This window comes from Hemicordylus capensis, chromosome 1 (assembly GCF_027244095.1).
Source record: "Hemicordylus capensis ecotype Gifberg chromosome 1, rHemCap1.1.pri, whole genome shotgun sequence".
Taxonomy (NCBI): domain Eukaryota; kingdom Metazoa; phylum Chordata; class Lepidosauria; order Squamata; family Cordylidae; genus Hemicordylus; species Hemicordylus capensis.
This window is the reverse complement of record NC_069657.1, coordinates 432,046,510-432,073,964: the sequence shown is the minus strand read 5'-3', so window position 1 is coordinate 432,073,964 and position 27,455 is coordinate 432,046,510. Positions and strand designations below refer to the sequence as shown.

Below are 27,455 nucleotides of genomic sequence, written 5' to 3'. Positions count from 1 at the left end.
CCCCATGCTGTTTAACATCTACATGAATCCATTGGGAGAGGTCATCCCAAGATTTGGCTTGAGGTATCATCAGTATGTAGATGACACCCAGCTGCATCTCACTTTTTTATCAGATGCAAGTGAGGCAGTGACTGTCCTGAATTGGTGGTTGGGCACGGGCATGTATCTTATCTGACAAGTCCCAATCTAGCAGCTGTATTCCAGTCCACATGGTCTCCAGATTACTTGAAGTAGTGTTCAAATGCAAGACACACAAGCTGTTGTAATTAATTTTTTTTAAAAAGACTACCTGTCTCAAGGATGTTAGTCTTGATTGATTGGATTTGAATATAAGTTCAGCAGATTAAGAGAGTGTTTAGTTAATGGGCAAACACACATGAGGTCATTAAGAGTCTGAAAATTAGTCAAAGCTGTAATTGTCCTTAAGGGGCAAGAGGATCAGCCACTTAATGCAACATGTGCCTCTTGCTTCACTTGCATGCATTTTGGAACCGTTTGGGTAGGGGAAATACCATGTATGAAGAGGTATTTAGTGTGTGATTGGGACAGGTTTTGGGGACAAATGTTGCTGTGGTGGGGAGATAAAGTAGTCTGGAGTGGACAGAATTGTGGATCTGGATATGGCATCCAGATCAAATTGTTGTTCAGCGATGAAGCACACTGGGACACTTTTGGGAATTATCATAGCCTTATGTACTTCTTGGCATCATTGTAAATATGAATGGTAGAACTGTAAATCATTTGAAACTGCTGTACATGATTGATAACGGGCAAATCTCTTTTCTCTTCTTCCAGTATTCATTATCTTGCATATTTTAATCTAACACTGAACGACCCATTCCCCTACTTGAAACTCTTAAACCATGTTAACGGTGCTTAGCTGTTAAACTAAATGGGACTTAAAATCACTTAATTTTATCTGAATTGTGCCATTTGTGTTAATTCTAACAGGACCCTTTAATACTGTTAGGGAGCAAGGGTGAATACTAATACATTTATTTCAGCAGTTTTTCCTTCAAGTATTTGCTAAAGGCAAACTGGTGTGGTTGTTTGTTTATCATATTATTTATTTGTTGTTTCTCTCTGTAAACCACCCTGAGCCATTTTGGAAGGGTGGTATAGAAATCGAATAAATAAATAAAATAAAAATAATAAATATATATTGCCTGATATATACATCTCTAGGTGATGTAAACATGACAAATATAAGACAGAGTAAAAACAATTTCACAGAATAAAAAGTTAAAACAATCTCATGGGATAAAAGCAGTTTAAAAATAATTTCAGTTAAAACCCTGAGAGAACATGTGTGTGTGTTGAGGGTTTTCCTAAAAGCAAACTTAAAAGTAATAACCAGCACTTTGTATTTTGCTCAGAAACATATCAGCAGCCAGTGTAGTTCTTTCAAAATTGGTGATATATGGTCCCTTTGGGTTGTCTCAGTCTGGCTGCCGCATTCTGTACCAACTCTAGTTTCCGGACTATGTAAAATAGCAGCCCTATGTGGAGTTCATTACAGTAGTCAAGCCTGGAGGTTACCAGCATATGCACCACTGTTTTAAGGTCTTTACCTCCAGAAATGGGTGTAACTGATGTATCGACAAAAGCTGATAAAAAGTGTTCCTGGCCACTGCCTCAACCTGAGAAACCAGATAGTTTTGGATCCAGGAGCACTCCCAAACTGTGTACCTGATCTTTTGGGGGGAGGGGGTGTAACCTCATCCAGAACAGGCAGATCTAAACCATCTCTCAGGTCCCAACCCCCCCCCCCACATGTCTGTACCGTCAACCTATTTGAATTCAACTTCAGTTTGTTATCCCTCATCCAGCCCATTAACACCTCCAGGCAGGCATTTAGGGAAGATATGCCATTTTCTGATGAGGTCGATATGGAGAAGTAAATCTGAGAGTCATTAGTATATTGATAACACCCTGCACCAAACCTCCTGATGATCTCTTGCCACAGTTTCATGTAGACATCAAAGAGCATTGGAGACAGTATGGAACCTTGTGGAACTCCATACTTTAGTTCTTGCTTTGAAGAGCATCAATCTCTAAGCAACACCATCTTGAATCTACGAAAGAGGTAGGAACAGAACCACTGTAAAATAGTGCCACCCAATCCCATATCCCTCAGGTGACCCAGAAGGATACCATGGTAAATGGTATCAAAAGCCACCGGGAGACCCAAAAGAATCAATGGAGACACACTCGCTCTGTCAATAGCCAATTGGAGATCATCCATCACGTCAACCAAGGCAGTCTCAACGCAATAGCCCTCTCGAAAGCCCGTTTGAAATGGGTCTAGATAGTCTGTATTATCCAAAACTACCTGGAACTGAGAGGCCACCGCCCGCTCAATCACCTTGCCCAAACATGGGAGATTGGAAACGGATCTGCATTGTTATTAGGTATTAGGGATCCAATGCAGGTTTCTTCAAAAGTGATCTAATAATAGCCTCCTTAAGACAAGAAGGCATCCTGTCCTCCCTCAGAGAAGCATTTATAATATTTACCGGACCTTCACGGATGGTACAGTTGTTCCTTGCCAACCACAGGTTTGCCAATTGCGTATTGGAGTTAGGGGTGTGCATGGCTCGGAGTCCCCCCCATTCCGGCAGGGGGGGACTGTGACTTTAAGCGGGGGGGTGGTAGTACTCCCCCCCACACACTCTTCCCCCTCCGGTGCTGGTCCTTGGAAAAATCTTCTTGGGGCGGCAGAGTTCCTCTATGCCGCCCCTGCCCCCGTCATTGTTCGTCAAGCCTTAACAGAGATGAGCGCTAGCGGCACGGATGCGTATGCGGCGCGCGCTGCAGCGTCAGAGACTAACGCGCGCGCCGCGCAGGGCACATGCACACCGCTAGCGCTCGTCTCTATTAAGGCTTGATGAACAATGACGGGGGCAGGGGCGGCAGAGAGGAACTCTGCCGCCCCAAGAAGATTTTTCCAAGGACCAGTGCCGGAGGGGGAAGAGCGGCGGGGGGGGGTAAGTACTACCACCACCACCCCGCTTAAAGTCACAGTCCCCCGCCCAGCCGGACCGGTCCGGCAGTCTGTTCTATTATGCTGGACCAAAACCATGCACACTCCTAATTGGAGTATCCGTGACTGGCAAACTGTCACACACACCCTCGCCAACTGCAACTTGAGTATTTGCGGTTGGTGCCATTTTTTAAAAAAGTGGCCCTTTTGCCAATTTATGGGGTCACGGTGTCATTTACAAGGGTCGGGGCAATTTCGGGGGGGTTTTGGGTGATTTGGGGGGTTCAGGGCCAATTTGGGGGGGGTTTGGGGTGGTCATATACTGGGTCACGGACTCATTTACAGGCATCAGGAGATCTGTTCTGCGGTTCAAGGGACCTTTTCCAGGGGTCAGGAGGGATTTTAAACCTCTTTTGTTGGTTTTAGGCATTTCAGCACTCACAGTTCCCCTAACCCCCTGTTTCCCATTCATTTCAATGCCTTGTCAACCATGAATTTGCCAACCACAAGGGTTTCCAGGAATGGAACCCTTGCGTTTGGCAAGGAACAACTGTATGATTACCATACAGATGAAATAATCCAAGATTGGCAAGGGTCAAGAGAACAGATTGTACGATGTACAGTCTGAAGCAGTTTGTCCACATCCTCAGGAGTCACAAACTGAAAGCGAGCCAATCTAATACTATAAGAGGAGCTGCTGGACTTCTCCACAATAGACTCTGCAGTAACTGTGGAATCCACAGCTTGAACAATATCCACTTTCTCTCAGTGATCCATTATAGCTGGTTTTCATCACCTGATCACCTGATTCTGTTCTGTTCATTTGATTACTACCAATATACAGACTCTATATAAGAGAATTGGATTTCTTCTATGGCTTAATATTTGGAGCAGCTGAAGTGTTTGTGTCAGTTAATTTCTTCCTTCTTTATAGGCATGGCAGCCTGGTCCATGAAGGCAAGGCAATACAATAACTCTCTGGTGGGCTTTTTGTTTCAGTCTCCCTGCGCTGGACCAAGCTGCCACCAGTGTGGACAAACAGTAGGGACCATGTGAGGGAAGTTCCCTACATGCGATATGGACACTCTGCAGTTGTCATTGATGACACCATCTACATCTGGGGAGGTCGCAATGACACCGAAGGAGCCTGCAATGTATTATACGCCTTTGACGTCAGTGAGTGTTACTTTCCAGCTCCCACAACCCTCTCTGTCATGAGCTTCCGAATGTGCATTGTCTTAAATTGCAGTCTGTTTAAACCAGGAAAAAACCGACACACATAGTGGGTTTTTTTTTTTACCCCAGATATAAATCGGGTTACACTCTGATGCACAATGGAAAACCCAAATTGTGTGTGAACTGCTCCTCGATAACTCGCAGGGACTTCAGGGTAAAACTAGCTGATATGTGAACGCACTTCCTCCATTCCGGAGGAGATGTGATATAAAGGGCTTCAAAAGCTCTGTGTGAAAAGCTTCCAGGTTGCCATAAAACTCTGTGGTCTCCTTGGGCATTTCCCAGCTGCCCGTCTGCTCTCCTGCGTGCAACTTTTGAGTTGGAGTTACTGCCAAGCTGCAGAGGCACTGTCGATGGCCAGTCCTAGGCAGACTTGCATGCACTTGCCTGTGCCATTTCCCACTATCCCTGGAAAGCAAGCATTGCTAATCCTCCCCTCTCAAGGGAAAAAGTGGAAGCCCTCTTGCATGAGTCATTTCAGGCTAGACAAAGCCTCGAAGCTGCTCTGCAGAGCATTGTGCTTTTGCTGGCTTGCAAGGGCCATCTAGATTAGGTGTCGCCACCCGCTTCGGTCTCGGATGTCATGTGTTGCTCTTGGCCGAGGTCTTTAGGGATAACACATGACTGGATTTAGAAATCCAAGCATGGCATGTCGCCCACTAGGAGCAAGGCTTGCTTTCCCTTTGTGCTAATCATTTCCCCAGAGCGTTCGTTGACCTTGCAGTGGGTTGAAGTTACAGCTCCGGTTCGGGTCTGGGTGGGTGGCTGTGGATAAAAGCCAGCTTGTGAGAGGCTCCTGATGCTGGGAGGCCTTGGAATAGGCCACTCTGCTGCTGCTTCCTGGAATAAGCACCGAGGTTGATTGCCAAGTATGCTTTGGGAATCTCCTGCTGCTCCAAGGCTTCTCTGTGCCCAAGCCCTGGGGGGCTTCCAAGACAGGTGCCTGCTTAAGCTTCACAGGTTGTCTTGTTTCTGGATATTGACTATGATTATGAATATTTATATGCTGCTTTTCAGCACAAGTGCTCAAATCAGTTTACATAGAAAAATAAATAATTGAAGTTGCTTCCCTGTCCCCAGGGGGCTCACAATCTATAAACACCAGGTAGACACCAGCAACAACCACTGATGCTGTGCTGGGGTTGGATAGGGATATTCACACTGCTGTGTGTGAAGAAAATTTTTTCATGGAGTGTCAAGATTGCCTTGCAGTGTAATTGGTTCCTGAAAGGTATGGAGCGCCTCCTGCAGTGTATCTTTGCAGTGGTAGGTTCAGTAGGGTCATAGTGAAACCTCGCAGGAGAGAGGAGAGCTTGTCTTGTAGCAAGCATGACTTGTCCCCTTAGCTCAGCAGGGTCTGCCCCGGTTGCATATGAAAGGGAGACTAGAAGTGTGGGCACTGCAAGATATTCCCCTCAGGGGATGGAGCTGCTCTGGGAAGAGCAGAAAGTTTCAAGTTCCCTCCCTGGCTTCTCCAAGATAGGGCTGAGAGAGATTCCTGCCTGCAACCTTGGAGAAGCCGCTGCCAGTCTGTGAAGACAGTACTGAGCTAGATAGACCAATGGTCTGACTCAGTATATGGCAGCTGCCTATGTTCCTATGTTCCTTGTGAGGATTTGACAGATGACTGTGAGGAGTTTTTCAGAAGCTGTAAGGAAACTTCCAAACATTTGCTGTTCTGTTGTCTTCTATGGAATCACATGAAAAAGTGGCTTCTTTCTGTCAAGGAGAAGTCATGTGCTGTATATTTAGGATGATTTTTTGACAAGGGCTGTTCCCTTTGCAACGTGTTCTTGAGCATGACATTCTATGTCTGACTGTAATTGTTCACCTCTTCTTTTTCTTTTTTCCTTTCCTTTCCCTTTCCAATTTAGGCACGCACAAATGGTTCACACCAAAAGTTTCTGGAATGGTTCCAGGAGCAAGAGATGGACATTCGGCTTGTGTCTTGGGAAAGAGCATGTATATCTTTGGAGGCTATGAGCAACTGGTTAGTTACCCTGAGCTCTCTGCTATTTGCGTGCGGGTCTGCTTAACAAACACTGCTTTCAACTAATTTGTGCTAAATTAAAACTAAGTGACAGGATTGTTGTCCCCAGCCACAAAGTTTAGGGACATCTATGGGCTAAAGTTGCTGAAAATAAAGTAACTCTTGTGTTTTCTAGCAAATGTGGTGGTGGCGCTCTTCCCTGCAGCTGCGTGCAGGGCGGTGCCATGCACATGGCTGCTGCGCATGCGCAGAGGCCATATGTGTTCTGACACTGCCCGCGCAGGCTGCAGGGAACAGCGCTTCAGCCACCTTTGCTAGAGCGAGCGCCACATCCGGAAAAGTGGTGGGGCAGCAGTGGAGCAGGTAAGGATCTGCTTAACTGCTGCTTAAGGGAACCGCTTCCCACCCCACTGAACTGGCTCCTAAAGGAAGCACTGAACCGACTCATGCACAGCCCTACATGCTGTATCACAAGCTGCTTTTGAAACTCCCCTGGATTTCAAAGCTGCTTGGCCTTGAGACTGAGAGGCTGTTTTTGAGAAACAGAAGTCCAAAGCCCTGCTTGGTATGCAGAACTTGTCACACGGGACTCTGGATTGTGGGCTTGTATCAAATGGTTCAAGGGGTTTGATCAGGACATCTAGGTTGGGCAAACACACGGTACGATCTTGTGAAAATTCTGTAGTTCTTCTAAGTGGTCTCTGTCCATCACACATGGTCTTCATGCTTGTGTGAAGAAACCCCCAGAAAACTCACAAGCTCCTCCTCCTCCTCCTCCTCCTCCTTGTCCTCCTCCCTCTGATAGATAGATAGGCTCCTCCTCATTACACCTAGATCATGTTCTCCACACCCTCGTCCTCAGTTCTTTTTTGTCCACCAAGGAAGATACTTCTTGGGAAATCCTTGCAAGCTTTTCTGCCAAGATAAAACATAGATATTTATTTCTTTGTGTTTCTTCATTCTGGTCTTACTCTTTATATACTTAGCTCTTTCATGTTTTGCGCTCTTTTATTTATTTCGGGTGTAGTTTCAGTGTCTTTACTGAAACAGTGCTGGGAACCCTTATCTCTGTCTCCGACGTATGGCTGGCAAGGTAAACTTGAAATGTTGCTCCCAGTGCTGGCCAGCTTTCCCCTCATTGGACGGCCATAGTCTGTGTCTATTTTGCCTGGGTGAAACCCATTTGACTGTAGCCTGCCTTCACTGCCTCACGTTTTCGAAGCAAGCATGACATAACAGGGCTTCCAGGCTACATCTTTACTTGTGGGAGTGTGCCCTGTCAGCCCTGGCTGCTATGGAGCAGTCTGGTAGTGCTCCCGTCGGGGTTTCCGTGAAGGGGAAATAATCTTTGGAGGCAGTTGCTCCACCACTGGGAGGGCCTGGGGACTCCTCTGGTGACTCCCTCTGCCTCCATGATAACACCCCTGTTGTTGGTGCCGTTTGCCACAAGCTCAGCAGACTCTGGGGCTGCCCAGCCCGTCATCCGCCTTACCACATGTGGGGTTGGTTGTTGGGAACCAAGCTCCATCGACAGAGCCCAAATTGTCCTCTCGGGGGCACAAAAAGAGGAAGGACAAGGTTGTGGATTGTTTGGCTCCAGTGCCGAAGAAGAAGTTTCTGACAGCTGAGGGCCAGGCATCAGAGGGACACTGCACACAAAGTCCAACATGTGTTAAACCTCATGGCCTCCATGACCATGACCTCATAGCCCACAGCCAGGTTGCACATGCGGCCGTTACAGTTCTGGTTCCTGGATACCTTTCGTCCACTGACAGATCACAGTTCCAAGGTGCTCTATGTTCCAGATCAAGTGCAGGATGCCCTCGCATGGTGGACTGTTCCACAAAATCTCATACAGTCTACCCCCTTCAGAAGGGCCTCCCCACAGGTGCGGGTTACTACAGATGCCTCTGAAGAGGGTTGGTGGGTTGCATCTGAATGGCCATTGGTCCAGGGAAGAAGCCCTCCATCATATAAATTAGTTGGAACTCTTGGAAGTCTTCAAGGTGCTGAGAGGTTTCCTCTCAGAAGTGGAACACCGTCCTATTCTGATTGTTACAGACAACACTATGACAAAAGCTTATATCAGCCATCAAAGGGGGACCAAGTCCCACGCCCTCCTCTCTCTGACTCTTCGACTCTGGCACTGAGCTCTGCTCCACCATATCCATCTGTCTGTAGTACATATCAAAGGACTCAACAATACTTTAACGGACAGCCTGAGCAGGACACAGTCAGTGTCTCATGAGTAGAGACTGGACTCGGGGGTTCTGCAGGATGTTTTGCAGAGGTGGGAGTTTCCACAAGAGGATCTCTTTGCAAGCGAACTCAGTCATCGGTGCCCAGTATACTACTCTAGAGAAAGGATGGGGAAGGATTCTATGGGAGATGCCTTTGCGACTACCTGGTCGGGAACTTTTCTCTACCTGTTCCCTCCAGTTCCTCTTCTCCCAAGGATTCTTCAGAAAATGGAAATCAAGGTGGTGAATTGCATTGTGGTGGCGCCTTGGTGGCCTCGTCGCCCTTGGTTCCTGTGTCTTCTTTACCTCTCCAAAGGTCAGTTCACCCAGCTTCCTCTTTTCCCAACATTGCTGTCTCAGCAGGAGGGGAGAGTCCTTCATCCAGATATCCAAGTGTTGCACCTGACAGCTTGGCAAATCCAGCTACCTGGCCCACAGAAATGAAGGAAGTTATTTATACATGCAGGAAACCTTCCACTATGACATCCTACAAAGCAAAATAGTAGCATTTTTCCAAATTTGTGAAAGCTGAAAGTGATGTTGATCCCACCACTGTACTGCTCTCAACCATGCTGTCCTACTTACTGCATCTGAAAACTTCCAGACTGGAGCTTGCGATGCACCCATCTGTGTGGCGGACAGAGACCACTTAGAAGAACTGGAGGTTGCTTACCTGTAACTGGAGTTCTTCTGGTGATCATCTGTCCAGTCACACACTTGCCCATCGTGCCCTGCTGCAGAGTTTTTGATGGCAGACTCTAGAACTGGGGAGGAGGTTGCGGAGCACGTGATGTAACGGGGAGGAACCTATCTACCAATCAGAGAGTATTAAAGAAGAAGAGCTTGTGAGTTTTCCGGAGATTTCTTCACACAGGCGTGAAGCCCGTCTGTGTGACTGGACAGATGACCACCAGAAGGACTCTCGTTACAGGTAAGCAACCTGCAGATCTGAGTAATCTGGGAGTAATTTTCACATGATTGGCCAAACCCCTTGGCTAATATAACCTTATTTATGGACTACATTTCTAGTTGCAGCACATGCTGCCAAATTGGCATTCCCTAGCCTTCTCCTTGCTCTATACTATTAAATTACTTTGGAAGGAGAAGGAGCAGGGATGTTTTTAATTCAAGAAGCAAGGGAGACATTTTTCAGAGCAAAACTGTCCTTTTTACTAATACTCCTTCTTGCACGTTGGCTTCTCCCCCTAATAGAGCAAGCTATTGTACTTTTTATTTGTAAGCTAGAAAAATAAAATAAAAAATCTTGTTCGCTTTTTGACATTTTAGGCATCACTGCCTTTATTGTCAAGCTTGTTGGCAAGTACTGTCCACTGATGCTACATCCTCCTCCTCTTCCCTTTTAGACTGAAACTTTAAATGTTATAGTACAATCATATTCTATTGTTATAGGCTTCCTCACTGGCTATCATAGGGTATTTCTGTGCCACTAGAGGCAGGGGCATAGCTAGGAGAGAGGGGACCATGTTTACCCCTGCGGCCCCTCAGAGTGAGGGAGATAATGAAGAAAATAGGGATGGATGGAGCTGGGGGGCCCTCAGGAGCTGGGGGGCCCAGGTTCTTTGAACCTATCCACTCAGTTATAGCTACTCCTCTGACTAGAGGCTCAAAACATTAATTAATTGTTGATTCTTAATTCTAAAAATTTTTCCATTTAGGAGATTGTCAGTGACACCCCAGTAAACAAAACCTGCAAAGAACAGGTCATTACCTTAAATTGTTTTGCCTCCATGATTAAAAAAACTGCTGGGGTACAGGTGTTTGCCATTGGGGGTACAGTTATACCTCTGAGTTAATTGACTTGCAAAACACCCACTATCTTAGTGAAATGTATTCTGCTAGGACTTGGTTTGCCTCTGCAAGTTTTGTTTGGTCTGTCTATCTACCATATTTTAATACCTCCTGATATGTAAATCTCTACATATCCCAACATTAAAATCACAGGTTAAAATACATAAAGCACAATAAAAACAATATAAAACAAATTATTAAAATTCTAATCAAAAGCTTGCGAGAACAGAAAGTCTTGAGGGTCTTCCTAAAAATAAACAGAGATGGAGATGCTCTTATTTCAGCAGAGAGCATATTTCCAAAGCCCTGGGACAGCCACAGAGAAAGCCCAGTCCTGAGTCGCCACCAGATGAGCAGGTGGTAACCGTAACTGGATCTCTCCAGAAGATCATAATAGGTGAGAGGGTTCACGACAAAGGAGGCGCTCTCTTAACCTGGTCCCAAGCCATTAAGGGCTTTATAGGTAATAATCAGCATTTTGTATTTCACCCGGAAATGTATCGGCAGCCAGTGCAGTTCTTTCAAAACCAGTGTTATATGGTCCCTTTGTGTTGTCCCATACACCAATCTGGCTGACGCCCTCTGTACCAACTGCAGTTTCTGGACTACGTACAAAGGCAGCCCCAAGTCTGGAGATTACCAGCATATGTACCTCTGTTTTAAGGTCATTCACCTCTAGAAATGGACATAGCTGACGTATCAGCTGAAGATGATAAAAAATGTTCCTGGCCACCACCTCAGCCTAATAAACCAGAGAGAGCTTGGGGTCGAGGAGCACTCCTAAGCTGTGTACCTGATCTTTCAGGTGGGGTGTAACCCCATCCAGACCAGGTAGATCTAGACTCTCGGGTCCCAACCCCCCACAGTCAGTACCTCTGTCTTATTTTGATTCAATTTCAGTTTGTTATCCCTCATCTAGCCCATTACTGCCTCCAAGCAGCTATTTAGGGAAGATATGCCATTTCCTGAGAAGGTCGATATGGAGAAGTACATCTGGGTGTCATCAGCATATCGATAACACCCAGCACTAAACCTCCTGATGATCTCTCCTAGCGGTTTCATGTAGATGTTAAAGAGCATTGGAGACAGTATGGAGCCTTGTGGAACTCCATACTTCAGTTCTCGCTTTGTAGAACAGCAGTCTCTAAGTGACACCATCTGGAATCTACCTGAGAGGTAGGAGCGGACCCACTGTAAAACAGTGCCACCCAATCCCGCCCCTCTCAGGCACTCTAGAAGGATACCATGGTCAATGGTATCGAAAGCCACAGAGAGATCCAAGAGGATCAGCAGAGTAGCACTCCCTCTGTCGATAACCGTGACTTATGGGTCACGGTGCACTCTAAGTTAAACAAAATGGCAAATGTGTGAAAAACAAAAAACCCAGCATTTTTACCTTTTGGCACCAAGCAATGACTGTCCCTTGTGTAACACCTCACTATGTTTTGTAGGTGTCCTATTGGTCAGGGTGCATTCAAAGGTCAACATAATGGCAACTTTGGAACAATCTCACCTAGCAGTGACTATTCCTTAACACGTAACAATGTTATCTGACCCCTGTGTCACTCCTGGACACAGGAAAAAGTCATTATCTCACCTGTTCTCTAGAGGAAGAAACCTCTTCTTGACCTTCTGTCTCAAGAATGCCAAGTCTCTGCACTTTCGACCTTTCAAAATAAGAAGTCTCATGTCAGCCAGTTATCATTGCCTATAATACCCCTTTCCTAACAGCAAGGACAGAAAAGCAAGTAAGCTTGAAAGAGAAGAAGAACAAAGCATAATAGATGCACTTTCAACAGCAAATTCTTTTGTGTACATTTCTGCCATAGTTGGCAAGGCTGGCTAGTGTGGGCTATAGAGTTACCTCATAACAATATTTACATGTTCATGATATCTGGAGAAGGCTAAGGATCCAGTTTAGTCAGGGGGATGATGGGTTCATTTACACATAGAAATGGGTTTGGGAAAGGGTTTTAAGGGTGAACTAGGCCAACCCCCTGACCTAATAGTCCTCTCTCTAGTGTTGCCTTGAAACCACCAGAGAGAGATTCTACAACTTTGTTTGTAAAATATTTGAAATCCTTCCTCATTCTTGCAGTGACTGTAAAGTAGGTCATCATTCCCGTTTTCCATTTGGGGAAAGGAGCATAGGCAGTGACCAAAAGCCATCTAGTGAATCTGTGGCTGTACAGTAATTTGAACTCATGTCCTGTACACTTCCTATTGGAACTCACTGGCTTTTCCAGTAATGGGGCCATGTGGTGAATGAGTCAGTGGATCTGCAGCCCCTTTTGTAGCATTAGTTGGAATCGGCGAGGCAGGGCATTGAGGGAAAGGAGGGAGTTGTCTTGGGACTAAGGGACTGATTACTCTCTCAAGACTGATTCCTCCAGTCTTGGAGGAAACTGATTATTCTAGATCCATTTCAAACTGGCTTTAGAACTGGCTATGGAGTTGAGACAGCCTTGGTCGGCCTGATGCCCTTGCTGGATTTACCAGGGAATCGACAGAGGGAGTGTGACTCTGCTGGTTCTTCTGGATCTCTCGGTGGCGTTCAGTACCATTGACCATGGTATCCTTCTGGATCACCTGGGGGAGTTGGGGATAGGGGGCACTGCTTTGCAGTGGTTCCGCTCCTGTCTCTCAGGTAGATTCCAGATGGTGGAGCATGGTGACAGTTGCTCCTCAAAATGGGAGCTATTATATGGAGTCCCCCAAGGTTCCATTCTGTCACCAATGCTTTTTAATATCTAAGTGAAACTGCTGGGTGAGGTCATCAGGAGATTTGGTGCTGGGTGTTATCAGTATGCTGATGACACCCAAACCTACTTCTCATTTTCATCTTCAGGAAATGGCACTCATTCTCTAAATGCCTGCCTACAGGCAGTAATGGGCTGGATGAAAGAACAAATTGAAGCTGAATCCAAGCAAGATGGAGGTGCTCATTGTGGGGGCTCAGAATCTGAGGGGTGAGTTAGATCTCCTGTGCTGGATGGGGTTACACTCCCCCAGGAGGAGCAGGTGCACAGCTTGGGAGTACTCCTGGACCCAGGCCTCACCCTGGTATCTCAGGTGGAGGCCATGGCCAGGAGTGCTTTCTATGAGCTTCAGCTGATTCAACAGCTGCACCCATTCCTTGAAGAAGATGACTTCAAAACAGTGGTGCATCAGCTGGTAACCTCCCAGTTTGACTACTGCAATACCTCAAAACAGTGGTGCATCAGTTGGTAACCTCCTGACTCAACTACTGCAATGCGCTGTACGTGGGGCTGCCTTTGTATGTAGTCCAGAAACTTCAGTTAGATCAGATTGTGCGGCAGCCAGATTGGTCTCTGGGGTAACCCGGAGAGACCATATTATGCCTGTTTTGAAACAGTTACACTGGCTGCCGATATGTTTCCGGGCAAAATACAAAGTTCTGATTATTATCTTTAAAGCCCTGAACGGCTTAGGTCCAAGTTATCTTAAAGAGCACCTTCTTCTACATGATCCCCACTGCACGTTAAGGTAATCTGAGGAGGTCTGTCTCCAGTTACCACCAGTTTGTCTGGTGGCAACTCAGAGGCGGGCCTTCTCTGTAGCTGCTCCTGGGCTGTGGAATGCACTCCTGGCAGAAATTTGTAATTTGAGATCATTACTATCCTTCAGGAGAGCCCTTAAAACCTATCTGTTTGACCTGGCCTTCCAGGGTTTTTAAATGATTGACAAACTGTTTTAAATTGCTGCCCTGATTTTCAGGGTTTTTTAGCTGTTTTCATTGTTTAATTGGTTTTATTCTGTTTTATAGTTTGATTTTAACTGTTAACTTGTTTTAATTGTTTTTATCATGCTGTAAACCACCCTGAGCCATTTTGGAAGGGTGGTATATAAATAAAATAAAATAATAAAATAAAATAAAATATTTCCTTCTATCCATGGGGACGTCTGAATACTACAAATCTTTGGCAAGGCCAGTAAAAATGGATTTTTCACAGACTGCTAGTAATTATGCATTCCTCTCAAGAGTATAGCTTGAGGCTTCTCTCACCTGTCTTTGTGACTGTTTAACAACTCTGGCTAAAGTTAATGAGAGCTACTTACTGTATGTTCAGCACTTCTTTAAAAGAAAAAAGATGTCCAGCCTTTGCCATTTCAAGCCCAGTTCTCAGAATCAGTGGCGATTACAGCAAATGATGGCTTTAATCTTGTTGCTTCCTTTCCCTGTCTGTAAACTGGAGATGTTTTATGATGGCAGGTAATGTAGAAATGCCCAGGAGTCCCATAATTCCATATTCAGTGTGGGATTTGGACGGTGTGCACGAATGTGAGTAAGTAATACTGAACAGCTGCTTTGCTTTCTGAGCCACCGCTTTCAGTTCCCTGAATATATTTGAACTCCACAGGGAAATCTTGGAGAATTAAATTTTGTAGAGTCCCTGGAGAGTGAGGTAGCCAAGGTCTTTTAGGAATCTGAGATTCAGCTGGCAGTTTGAGCTCCGATACGCCAAAAGTTTCATAAGTGCTCTCTCTTTCAGGCCGATTGTTTTTCGAATGACATCCACAAGCTGGATACCAGCAACATGACATGGACTCTGATCTGTACGAAGGTCAGTATCAGTGTGGCTGTGTGTTGGTGTCGCTTGTGTGACCCTAAAGGCAAAGTGTACCGTCAAGTTGATTTCGACTCCTGGCACCTACAGAGCCCTGTGGTTTTCTTTGGTAGAATACAGGAGGGGTTTACCATTGCCTCCTCCTGGGCAGTATGAATGATGCCTTTCAGCATCTTCCTATATTGCTGCTGCCCGATATAGTACCAGTGGGGATTTGAACCGGCAACCTTCTGCTTGTTAGTCAAGCATTTCCCCGCTGCACCACTTAAGGCGAACTACTTGCTGCTTAATTTTTGTCTGTCTTGGCTTGCTTGTGAGCTCCCAGACCACATGACCTTCCACATCATTAGCCCCTAAAGTAACTTCCCTTTCCTTTGACTTGCTTAACAGGACTCTCTTCTTTCAGGGCACGCCAGCTCGTTGGAGAGACTTTCACTCTGCAACAATAATTGGAACAAAGATGTATGTGTTTGGGGGAAGAGCAGACCGCTTTGGGCCATTCCACTCCAACAATGAGATCTACTGTAACCGAATCAAAGTGTTTGACACCGACACTAACTCTTGGCTGGATTCCCCTCCCACACCACTCCTCCCTCAAGGCAGGAGGAGCCACTCAGCATGTAAGCCATCATAATGCTTTGTGGGAGAGGGAGGTGGGGGGAGCAGTGGAAGAACATCTGCTTTGTATGCAGAAGGTCCCAGGTTCAATTACTGGCATCTCCAGGGTGCTTTCCAGACGGCAACTTAGAATAGCTTTGCTATGTATAGGCTGTATATACATTTTGCTATATATTGGTGTGCGTTCGTACAATCTGGGTTTTGACACCGTCTTGCATACGGGAACAACAAGGTGCCGTTTGCACAGCCGCAGCCTGTATTCGGATCTTATCTTGACATTTCAGGTATAAAGCTTTGTATGTGCTTGAGAAAATAGTAGCTGATTTTCTTTGTTTTGAGAACAGTTTGTAGGCTTGCTCCATTTTTCCCAAGGTGTCACGTGGAGGGGCTTATCAGTGGATATATCTTAATCTCTGCCTCTCAACATTTGAAATTCATCCCTTAAAAAAAAAATAAAAAAAATTCTCTGCTGTTCTTGCAGAAAGCAACCAGCCTCTTAAAAAAAATAAAAAATTCCCCAGTGCTGCTCTTGCCCAATGGTACCAGCAGTACCTCCTTCAGTCGCAATTGGCTGCTGCTGCTGCTGTTGTTGTTGTTGATAATAATAATAATAATAATAATAATAATAATAATAATAATAATAAATTTTGCGAGAGCCCGTACTCTTGTGCAGATTCACTGGTGGCAGGGAAGGGAAAGCCATCATGTCACCCACCCCCTCCTCCTCTTTTCTCTCTCATGCAAGGAAGTGCCCTGTGTACAGATCCAAGGTCTGGGGAAGGGGTTGCTTCTCCTCCTCCTCCTTTTTCACTCTTTTCTCTCTCATGCAAGGAAGTGCCCTGTGTACAGATCCAAGGTCTGGGGAAGGGGTTGCTTCTCCTACTCCTCCTCCTTTCTCTCGCTCTCTCTCCTCAAAGCCTCAGAGCAGGATGAAGTAGTGTAAAATCTGACAGATAGCCCTAAGTGGCTTCAAAACGTGACACACTTTGAAGTCGGTTAGGGTTAGCTGTTGGATTTTACACCACTTCCTCCTGTGCTCAAGCTCGCAGTCTGGAAAGCACCCAGGTGAGGCTGAGGAAATTTCCTATCTGAAATCCTGGAGAGCTGCTGCCAGCTGGTATAGGCAGTACTGAGCTATATGGACCAATAGTCTGACTCAGTATAAGGCAGCTTCCTGTGTAGACTTCCTGGTTCTGATCATAGCTGTTTGATAAGGAGATTCTAGGAGCACTTTGACCTGAATAAGATATCAAAGAATGTTTTAATGGGCAATTCAGGCAAAAGACTTTAAAGGGTCATATGTTGGCCTTTGCTTTTGGAGAAATTTGACAACAATGAGCAAGGGAATCTGGAAGTGCAGTTGGCTTGCACTTTCTGTTCCCTCTCTTTTTTTTTGGTCTCATTTGAAATCAAACGTGTATCTTCCATAGGGAGAGATGCCTGTTACCAGTTCTGAGCAAGATAGAGAAGCACAGGAACAGGAATCCTGTTTTCTCTTTCTCTCCCTCCATCCTCCTCTCAGCACATTTGAAATGGTTCTTAATCTGAAGCAAGTGGGCATCTTTAGTTCTGAAGGTAGCATATGGAATGGAGAATTAACTATTTCATGCGAAAAGGGAAAGACACTTTCAACTGTACCTGCTGCTATTAAAAGACTGATACCAGTCGGGCTATGTTTTGAGTGTTCTGACATGTCTCGTCTCCATTCCCAACAGTTGGCTACAATGGGGAGTTGTATATATTTGGTGGCTACAATGCCCGCCTGAACAGACACTTCCATGATCTTTGGAAATTCGATCCAGGTATTTTGACTGATGCTTCCTTCCTGTTATTGGTATTGAAGGGTCCTTTAATAATCTCTGCTGCTATTGGGATGCAGTTACGCACTGAGCATTTCTCACCCAAGTCCCAAAATGTCTGTATTATCCATGTCCCTCTTGAATGTTCTGCTTTTGTGACACATACACACACACACAACAGACATATGTAGTATGTATTCACAAAAATGTGGATGGATATTCCATCAGTAATACTGGTCAGGTCATGTTGCTTAGTTGAAGTGGTAACTATCAAGTGATTATTAGTCCACAAAAGTCCATATTGTGCTGATACTTCCTTACTAGTCAAAGCCATCAATCCCCAGATATACCTAGGCTCTGAAACACCAAATGGCACACATGTTCCACCCAAAATCCAAGCTGCTAATGTCTGGCCAGAGCCTGGATTAGGGCGCCCTGAGCTTGAGATTCTGGATGGGAGCTTCTGCAGGTTCTGACATAAGTAACAGCAATGTCGGAGACGGTTGGCTAACCTGCTGGGGGGGTTGTAGTGTCTGTATCCTATATATATCTGAGATTTATCAAGATTGTGGAAGTCAGAACATGAGAGTACAGCACCTCACAGCAGATCTGGGGATCATGCCCTCCATGAATAAGAACACTCTTCAGATGTTAAGGACACTTGCTTATAATGATAGCATGGCTGTGTGATGTGGTTATCATCTAATATTTGCTTGGAGGAGAGGTGCAGAGAATGCTAACTTTATCCAGGAAGTCTGTTCAAAGCTGATATGTTTTTATTTCAGCAGTTGAGTTTCATGCCAGCTACTTCAGCCTGGGAGACTAGATCCTGTTTGGCCAAGCTGTTCCAAGGCTGGATTGTGTGCATGCACAGTCTTTCTCTCTCTTTCACCCACCCACCCTCTGGCCATGACCACCACTACCCTTCCTGTGCTTGTTGGCCAGGGCTGTTCTGTCCACTCAGGCTGAAGAGCCCTTCAAGTGCTAAAGGAGAGAATGTGCCAGAGGCCTCTGTGATAAAACAGAAACCTCTTGGGTGTTCTCTCCTTTAGATGAGTGCCAGTGAGATTTCATGGATTAAAGTATTGGATGGTCCCAGGAGATCTAGTTTCAAATCCCTGATTAGCCAGAAGCTCACTAGACCAAGATTCTTGCTTCATCTTCATCTGTCTGCAGTGCAACATGTATCATACACCTTTCAAGGGTTGCCTTTCAGCCTCAGAAGGTTGGGTTTAAAAATGAGAGAGGATTTCACAACACTCTGCTGCTTGGCACAGACATTTCAAAGAGCCCCCAACCTCATGTCTGTCAAGGGCTATGCTGCCACTTGGGTACAGCACACCAAAAGCGGCTGGGGCCTCTTCTGCTTGTTCTCGGCTGCTGTTCCTGCTGCCCCCTCCACCTTTGCATTCCCCTGCTTCAGGTGAAACTGCAAGCTGAAGTTGGGAGAGGGCCGTAGGGTTGCCATATTCTGGCTTTCCAAATCTGGGTGCCTAATTTGCATGTTATGTAAATTGGCTTGAAAATAATTTCTGAGCAGAATAGTGACTGCACGTTTTGCTTCATAACTCTGCTTCTACAAGGGCTAGAGCTTAGCTTTGAAAGAAAGAAAGCTGGAATCCAGGCGAATCTGGGTGGGCTAAGCAATCTGGGTGAGATGCTTAAAATCTGGGTGAAACCCGAAATTTTGGAGGGCATTGCAACTCTAAAGAGGGGGAGGGAGTCCTGAAAGAAGAGGGGTGGAAAGGTCCAGTTCTTGGCATTCTTTTCTATCTTCCCACCTGCCACAGGTCAACTGGGCTCAAGGAGGGAGGATTCATCTTCTCCTCCTGCCCACCCCCACCCCGCCAAAACCTGGTAACAGTGAATTTCATTGCTGAGGGCTGAGCCCATAATTGTGAGCCAGTAAGTTGTAACCGTGTCTTAGCTTGAATCCCAGAATATGAAAAAGCAATGGGTTTACATCTATGCACTTTCCTATCTGTAAGATCTTATTAAGAACTAATATGCTGATTGCTAAATGCTGCAGGGTTCAGTATTTAATTTCACAGTCTATTTTTAATAGGGACCAGTTTATAGGTTAGGTCAGAGCCCCTGAAATGGACTGATCACTGTTACCTGGATGGGTTTACCATCCTTGGAATTGTAATATGAAGTCCCTGGGAGAGGTTTGCATTGTATGCTCCCAAGGGTAGAGATGTCTTCCTTCCATCTTTATTTTATGTGCATAAGGAACTTGCCCATCTCTACTCTCAAAAGGGGTGGGTTGCAGGCTTCTTTGTGGGTATGCCCCTTACCTGGCTTCTGCTCTTCATGTAATTACCAACAGATGGCAGTGTGTCCACGTATATTCGTTAGAAGAGCACTTTTAGCGTATTTCTGCAGAATGGCTTCAAAAAGATGCCATATATCTTCTGAGTTCCACAGTGGTTGTCTTCCTCTCATCTGCTCTTCAAAGCAATTTACTTTTCCAGGGATCCCTATGCAACAAAGATCCGTTTTGTAATGAAGTCGGAACTAAATAAGTCGGAAGCTTTGAATTGTGATCTCTTTGGTCTGCTGACAGATTCTCTTTCCTGGAGGAGAGATAGTCTCTGCCTTGATGTGATGTAGCATTATCTTGCTTCTCGTCTCCTTTGAGAACTTGGAAGTGTGAAATCTTTATTCACCTTCTCATGTGCTGGAGATATTCAGCTTTTCAGCCTCTGAAGGGATGGATATGAGCATTGCATCCTTTCCCAAATTGGCATTATTGGTGGAGCAGTATATTTTATTTTATTTTAACATTTATATCCCGCTCTTCCTCCAAGGAGCTACATACTTATGAAACTACTTACACTACATACTTGTGAAAGAGAAACTCAACAACCCTGAGTAGGTTAGGCTGAGAGAGAAGTGACTGGCCCAGAGTCACCCAGCTAGTTTCATGGCTGAATGGGGATTTGAACTCGGGTCTCCCCGGTCCTAGTCCAGCACTCTAACCACTACACCACGCTGGCTCTCTATGTATACTATGTATAACCCTAGCAGGAGTTTCAGTGAGCTTTCCACAGGTTTCTGTGTCTGCCAAGGCCATTCTTACTTCATTGGGATAGCATCTCTGGAGTCCAAGTAAATATTGTTGTTGGGGAAAGACTATGATATTTACAGTCCTGAACATCCCTCACTATTGCAAGTAGAAATCCTCAAGTGTTTGTGCAGAGCAGCCATGTGCTAAAGTTTGCCCACACAAAATAATATGAGATCCAGCTTCCCCTGCCAAATAAATGGCAGACTTGCATGGCACCATGAATGCAATCCTTTCAAGAGACCTTCCCCCTTTGCTCTGATTGCGAAAAGAGACTGAATAAGAGAGAAGAGAATGTGTGGATTGTCTTATGTTCTGTGTGTGGAGTGGGTTTTTTGCAGGAGCAAGGGTTTTGTGAATGTCCTACAACTTGAGTGTGTCCACAAGACTTTGTTTATACTAGGACTGCCTGAGATATTTGGCTTTGATCGTATGTGTGTTTTTCTCCAGTTTCTTTTACCTGGAAGAAGATTGATCCCAAAGGGAAAGGGCCATGTCCTCGCCGCAGACAGTGCTGTTGCAGCGTAGGGGACAAGATAATCCTCTTTGGAGGCACCAGGTGAGTGGAGTATCATATTTTGTTTTTATTATATTTTTTTTTTCATGTATATCCCACTCTTCCTCCATGGAGCCCAGGCAGTGTACATGGCTATATTTATCCTCACAACAACCCTGTGAGGTAGGTTAGGCGCTGAGGGATAAGAGACTGGCCTAGAGTCACCCAGTGAGCTTCATGGCTGAATGGGGATTTGAACTTGGGTCTCCCTGGTCGTAGTCCAACACTTCTCAAAACACCACACTAACTCTTGTGTTGTCATTGTTGTTCTTCTATGGATTTGCAAACTCACTTCTTAGATGTGTGATCATTTGCCTCAATCACTAACATCTTTTTATAAGAGGAGCAGAAGGAAGCCTGACCCCCCCTCCCCCCCACACACACACCCTTGCTCATTCTGTGGGGTGTGTTTTATGTATGAGCCCTTGGTTCTCTCCTGTGAGACAGTCTCCTAAGCCAGCCTTTGGAAACCTAATTCTAGACTCTACCCTAATGCTGTAGGAGTTCCCCAGCATGCAATAAGTAGTGCTTTATGGATTATGGTTGTGCAGGTGCCACAGAGCATCTACCAGATGGTGCCTCAGTATCACCAATGATGACCAACAGGACCCGCATCTGCCTTGCCTTGGGCTGCTTCTGCGGAATTAACTGCAGCTTCCAAAATCATCTGGGAAAGCTGTCGTTTTAGCAGTGTTCAGTGACCAGAGTTGTAGCCTCGCCTCCTGAGCCGTGTCCCAGCATAAATGGCCTCTCTCTCTCTCTCTCTCCCAGGCAGTCTGTCCTTGTCTGAGCTCAGAGTGTAGCTTTTAAAAATTTATGTATTCATTCATTCCCTCGCATTGGTTGGCTGACCCTGACCCCGGAAAGATTCTAAGCTCCTTGGGACCTTCATTATTTTCTTCCACTGCATCACCCAAATGATTCATTGATTGGGGAAGGGCTGTAGCTCAGAGGTAGAGTACATGCTTGGCATGCAGACCGTGCCGGGTTCCATCCTTGAGTGTCTCCAGGTAGGATTGGGGGAAACCCTGGAGAGCCACTGCCAGTCAGGGTAGGCAATACTGACCTTGATGGATCGATGGTCTGACTCAGCAGAAGGCAGCTTTGAATGTTTGTGCGATTTTTTCAAAAGAAAGCTTTCCTTGCTTGTAGAGTCCTTGACAATTTCTCACATTGCTTGAAGCAATAGTTCTGGGTCATAACTAGTGTAATTTTTAAAAATCTATTGAATCTATTTTAAATCTAGTACCCCTGTTCACTGGGTGAAGAGGCACCTTTTAAAGAGGTGATTGTCTTATATTTAGCAAGGGAAGAGCAACCGGCCCTATCCAGCCCCAGCACAGCACCCCTCCAGTAGCTGTTGCTGGTTTCTACCTTCTGTTTCTTTTTTAGATAGTTAGCCCTTTTGGGACAGGGGACCATCTTTTCTTGTGTATTTATTTTTCTATGTAAACCGCTTTGAGAACTTTGGTTGAGGAGTGGTATATAAAGATTTGTTGTAGTTGTATTGGCTTCCCAGTTTTTGCTTGAAGCTGTTCTTCTAGAACAGGGCTGCACAACTTCAGCCCTCCAGCTCTTGTTGGACTACACCTCCCATCATTCCCAGCCACAGTGGCCAACAGCTAGGGCTGATGGGAGTTGTAGACGAACAGCTAAAAGCCCAAGTTGTGCAGCCTTGTTTTAGAATATATACCTGATTCTTGGGTTCCATGATGTGGAGGTAACCTTCTAAGTTGTATCCAGCATTGGCAACCAGTGTAGTTCAGTGCCATGAATAATCATCTTGGGGAAATGTAGGTTCATACCCCAGCACCAGGGAGCTGCTAAGCAGCCTTGGAAAAATCACTTCATCTCTCGGATTCCATTTGCTGACTGTAAAATGGAGTTATTTAGTGCCTGACTTCACGAGGCTCCTGCTGCTGGAATGAACACGATTAAGATTATAAACTGCTGTGGGTACTGAAGTTGCAATAGAAATGATAAAATGAGAAATGGTTCCAGGACTTGCTTGCTGAAGCAGAGAAGGTCTCTGTTTGGCCAGTGCCTGGGTGGGTGCCTACTCGAGAACCCCACGTCAGCCAGCTTGAGTTCCATGATGGGTATGGAGAGAAAGGCCAGATATAAATGTAATAAATAGATGTAATAAATGCTGTGGGAAAGCCTTGAGCTTCACAAAGGCAAGAAGCAAAGTTAATCATATCTAAAAGGAGCAAGGAAGTCATCCCCCCCCCACTTTAATCTTTCCTTGAGAAAGGTGCCTTGAGGTGTAGCAGAACAGTAGGAGCTAGTGTTCCCAATCTCCACTCGCAGAATCGTCCCCTGATTAAACACTTTTCATTTGGCCTTGAAACTTCTCCATAGCCCCATTCTAATAGGAGTAGAGGGAAAGGTGATCTCTGGGGAGACATCAGAGGGTCATGCAGCATTGCTGCAAAGCACAATGTGCCGTGGAGATAAGGGTCTCTGTAGAAGGGAAGATGATGTTTCCTTGTGAAAGAAGGCTAAATGTGCTACAGGGTCTTCATACATAACGTAAACACTGGAATCTGTATCCTTTGCATAGGGCAACATCTATTTCCTGTGTTGATCTATGCTTCCTTTCTTCTTATTTTGGTGATTGCCGTTGCCAGCCTGGGCTGTTTTTCTGCCCTGGCAAAGCAGGCTCCCTCAAGTGTATTTTGGGGAGCACCCCTTTCCCCGTTGAACCTTTAGGCACTGGGTCCAGTGAAAGCAAAGTCATAACCTCCATTCTCTTGACTGCTTTTCCTGATGTAGGGACTTGCTGGACTAACCTGTACCCCTCTGTCCTCGGATCTGGGAATGATGTGTACTCCTTTTGTCTTCTTTAAAAAAGACAACAAACAAACAAACCCATAAACAGCTGCACAATTATCTACCTACCTTGTGAACTGGATCAGAGAAACAGAGATGGGTTGTGCAGAGAATGAATATCTGCTCCTTTTTGCTCCCACCTTGGATCTGAGGGAGGGGCTTAGATTTGAGGGACAGGAGAGAAGAGGATTCATCCAAGGCAGCAGCAGTAGAACCACACTTCCTTGCACTGTCTCTCTGGTCTCTATTCATGTTGCATGCAACAGCTAGTAAACACGTACAACACACAGAATGATCCTGATAGCAACAGATATGCCACTTGGGGGAAGAATCGCACTTCCTCACAAACACAGTATTGCGGCTTAACAGGAGGAGGTGTGGCAGATGAAGAAACCAATGTCTCTGTTGCTCTTTAAATTCGTTCATGAAAGGGCACCAAAGCAGGAAGCAGACGCTTGTCCATGGCAATGACAGCAGCAAAGCCGTGGATCCAAGAGAAGTGACAGAATTGCCTCTGTGCTCTTTTAGAAAACTACCTTTGGCTGAAGTGTCTACTGGCTAGGAGAGGTCCTAGAGTTAGGGGCTGAGTTGTCAAACATTGATGGTGACCCCAGCAGGCTGCAGGTCAGCTGGAAGTGCTCCAGATACTTGCCAGCTGCCAAAAGCAAGGAAGTGCCAGAGTGTAACAGAACCCTTTGCTCTTTGGAGCTTTTCCTGGACTGAAAGATGTTGGTGATGGTGACCATATGTGACATATGCAAATCTGGGAGCAAAGCATATAGACTGATTGAAAGCTGGCTGCATTTGAAATGGCTTATTTTCATATCTGTGTTATGCTTCCGTTTTTAGGACAGCTCCTTTTAGAACTCCAAATATTGGTAGGATAATTGAAGAACAGGCTAAGCTTTCCGTGGGATTGGTTTAGGGGCATTTCACATTTTTAGTTTAGAAACAAGGCGGTGAAGCAGGGTCGTGACTGAGGCTTATAAAATAATGCATGGGGGGTGGGGGTGGGGATTGGATAAAGAAACGTTTCTCTCTCTTGCAGCACTTGCACCGGGGTCATCCAGTGAAACCAACTGGTAGGAAACATAGGACAGAGAAAAGGAAATATCTTTTTCCCCACCCAGTGCACAATTAATCTATGGAGTTCACTGCCACGTGATGTGGTGATGCCCACTAGCTTAGATGGCTTTACGGAGGGATTAGACAGTTTCATAAAGGGCCAGTCTATTCATGGCTTCTAATCATGGTGGCTGCATGGTACTTCTGGGTTCAAAGCCAGAAAGCCCCTGAATAGCAATGGCTAGTGAGGGGCGTGCCATCTTCTCCTGCTTTTAGGCTTCCTTGAGGCATCTGGTTGATCACTCTAAGAAGCAAGCGAAACTAAATAGACCTTTGGTTTGATCCAGTGGGGCCCTAATTTCATTCAAGATTTATCATTCAGTAAACACCAGAACAGCTCAGATCTACCAGTGTGCGTATATTATTGTATCCCCTCTTTGACATACAGAGCTACACCACCCCCAACATACCCCTCCTTGTCCTTTCTATAGTATCTCCCCCCAGTAATCTCTATCTTACTGGTTCTATCCATTCCACCAAGTTTCTCTTGTATCCACTATATGCATGTCCTCATTTGCAACCAAGCACTTCAGCTCCCCCATCTTGGCCCAGAGGATACTCAGGGACATACTTCTGCAAGCAAAAAAGACATTTGGAGGGGGGCGGGGAGAAGAGAAAATCAATTCCCTGTCCCCTCTCAGCAATGGCACTGCCCTTGTTCAGCTTTCCTACAGCTATGGAATGTGAGAGCCACTGTATCTTTAAAAAGCCCTATATCTTCATGTAACCTTTGCTCAGTCACCCAGATTGTGATTGTAAGGTCTAGGTTAGGGCCAGGAGTTCCCAATCTTGGATCCCCTAATGTTGTTGGACTACAAGTCCCAGCATCCATAGCCAGAGTGGCCAAAGGTATCTGGGCACCCAAGGTTGGGAACCTCTGGTCTAAGTTACCAAGTTTAGTACAGAATCCACTTCAAGAGGTGGGGTTTCCAGAAGAATTATAGCATTCACTTTTATTAACCTTATGTAATATGGTTCTGTGGGCTAACCAAAGGGATGGAATAGGACTACTCTTTGAAAACTTTTTTTTAAAACTACTTTTCAACTATTAGTCTTCTGTCTTTTATATTGTCTAAATGATGTGTTATGAAAGTGTCAGTTTTGTGTCTCTTTTTTAGACCACTTTCATTGCACACTACAATTATTCACCTCTCTTGCTGGTTATCATGGAGGAAAAGGATAAAAGGGCCCAAAAGTGAGGAGGGGAGTTTGGGTCACTTCCTCTGAGCAGTTATCAGGTATGCTGCTCTGGAGCTGGCTGGCTTGATAAGACATTTTCCAGGAAGTCGTTGTAAATGAAGAGGTTCCTGCAGCTTGTATTGTCCTGAAGGTGACAGGTCACCAGGAAGTGGGGAGGCAGGAGGCCAGAGATAACTCTGTGCTCTGAGCAAGGGATTAGATGGAGCATTAGTGGAAGAATAAGAATAACAGCCAGCCCGTCCTGGGTCCCCTGCAGAAATGGAGCATGCTGCAAATGGGGAGAGCCCAAGCGTCTGCCTGTTACTCAGACCCACAGGAGCCCCTGCCTCCCTAACTCTGGCTTATCTTGCTGTTTCATAGACCTTGGACTGCAATCTGTAGCTGAAGACAGATGTCAATTTTTAAGAGAGAGATAAAGGCAGTTTGGTAGAAGCATGGTTTCTCATGGTATACTCACTTCCTTCTGTTTTGCTGTCCTGTCTGTTTTGCAGAGGTGCTCTTACCCCTGGACTTCATGGCCAAAGTCCAGGGCTTCCACACCCTCTGGGGCCCCCCAGATCCTCTTTAATCTGTCCCAGATGGTGTGGGTCGCCATGCTGTGTTGTCGGCCCGCACTGCACTGGGCTGCCAAGGGTGATTGTGACCTGCGCTGGATGCTTTAGAGACAGAGCAGGGATTATGGAAATAAATATGTGGGATGGGGATATGTTACGTCTCCTAATGCATATTTGCATAAATATACCTGTTTTATATTCTTACTTTCTTGTGCATTCGTTTGCTGTTTGTTCCCTCAAGAACGTGTGTGTGTGTGTGGGGGGGAAGCTGCTTAACTTGTAGGGGGTGGGGGCTCCAAAGGCCTTTAGGTCCAGACTCCAAAATTACCTAGGCACACCTCTATTGGTTTGACAAGTATTTGGTCTACTGTAGTTCTTTCTGATCAAAGACAATACTGGGATGCATGTACTCATTGTAGGAAACTATTCCTCAGTCATACCACCTTCAGCTCAACTGTGGGGGCAGCAGGAGGCCTGCTATCCTCTTTTCAGCCTAAAATGTTCACTGGACAAAAAGGCAATTAAAGTGGTTGCTCTCCTGTATTGAGCAGTGGGGAAGCAACTGTCTCTGTTCAGCCCAAGCATACTATCTTTTCAGTGGTGATCACTGGTATCTCCTTTGTGTTTGTTTGTTATGATGAGCCCTTTGAGGACAGGGAACTTTTCTCATGAGCTCCCATAATCCCCAGCCAAAGGCCATTGCAACTGGGGATTATGGGAGTGGCAGTCAACATCTGGGGATCCCTGTTACAGGGAACATTGGTCCAGTGTATCCAAAAATAGCCCAACAGTACATTGGCAGACACCACAAATGAGTCTACTGCAGACTCCATAAATCAATCTTTCTTCAATGTATC

General features: G+C 45.6%; 1 protein-coding gene across 6 annotated transcripts in view; it reads left to right on the top strand.

Annotated features, from left to right (window-relative positions):
• Window positions 1–27,455, top strand: part of KLHDC3 (kelch domain containing 3) — an 84,309-nt gene that overhangs the window by 43,080 nt on the left and 13,774 nt on the right. For all 6 annotated transcript variants that reach the window (XM_053313328.1, XM_053313291.1, XM_053313311.1 and 3 more), the window contains 6 exons: window positions 3,983–4,159; window positions 6,094–6,209; window positions 14,773–14,844; window positions 15,254–15,467; window positions 17,181–17,267; window positions 20,782–20,890. In XM_053313328.1, the coding sequence (XP_053169303.1) occupies window positions 3,983–4,159; window positions 6,094–6,209; window positions 14,773–14,844; window positions 15,254–15,467; window positions 17,181–17,267; window positions 20,782–20,890 (775 nt within the window). The remainder of the gene's footprint in view (window positions 1–3,982; window positions 4,160–6,093; window positions 6,210–14,772; window positions 14,845–15,253; window positions 15,468–17,180; window positions 17,268–20,781; window positions 20,891–27,455) is intronic.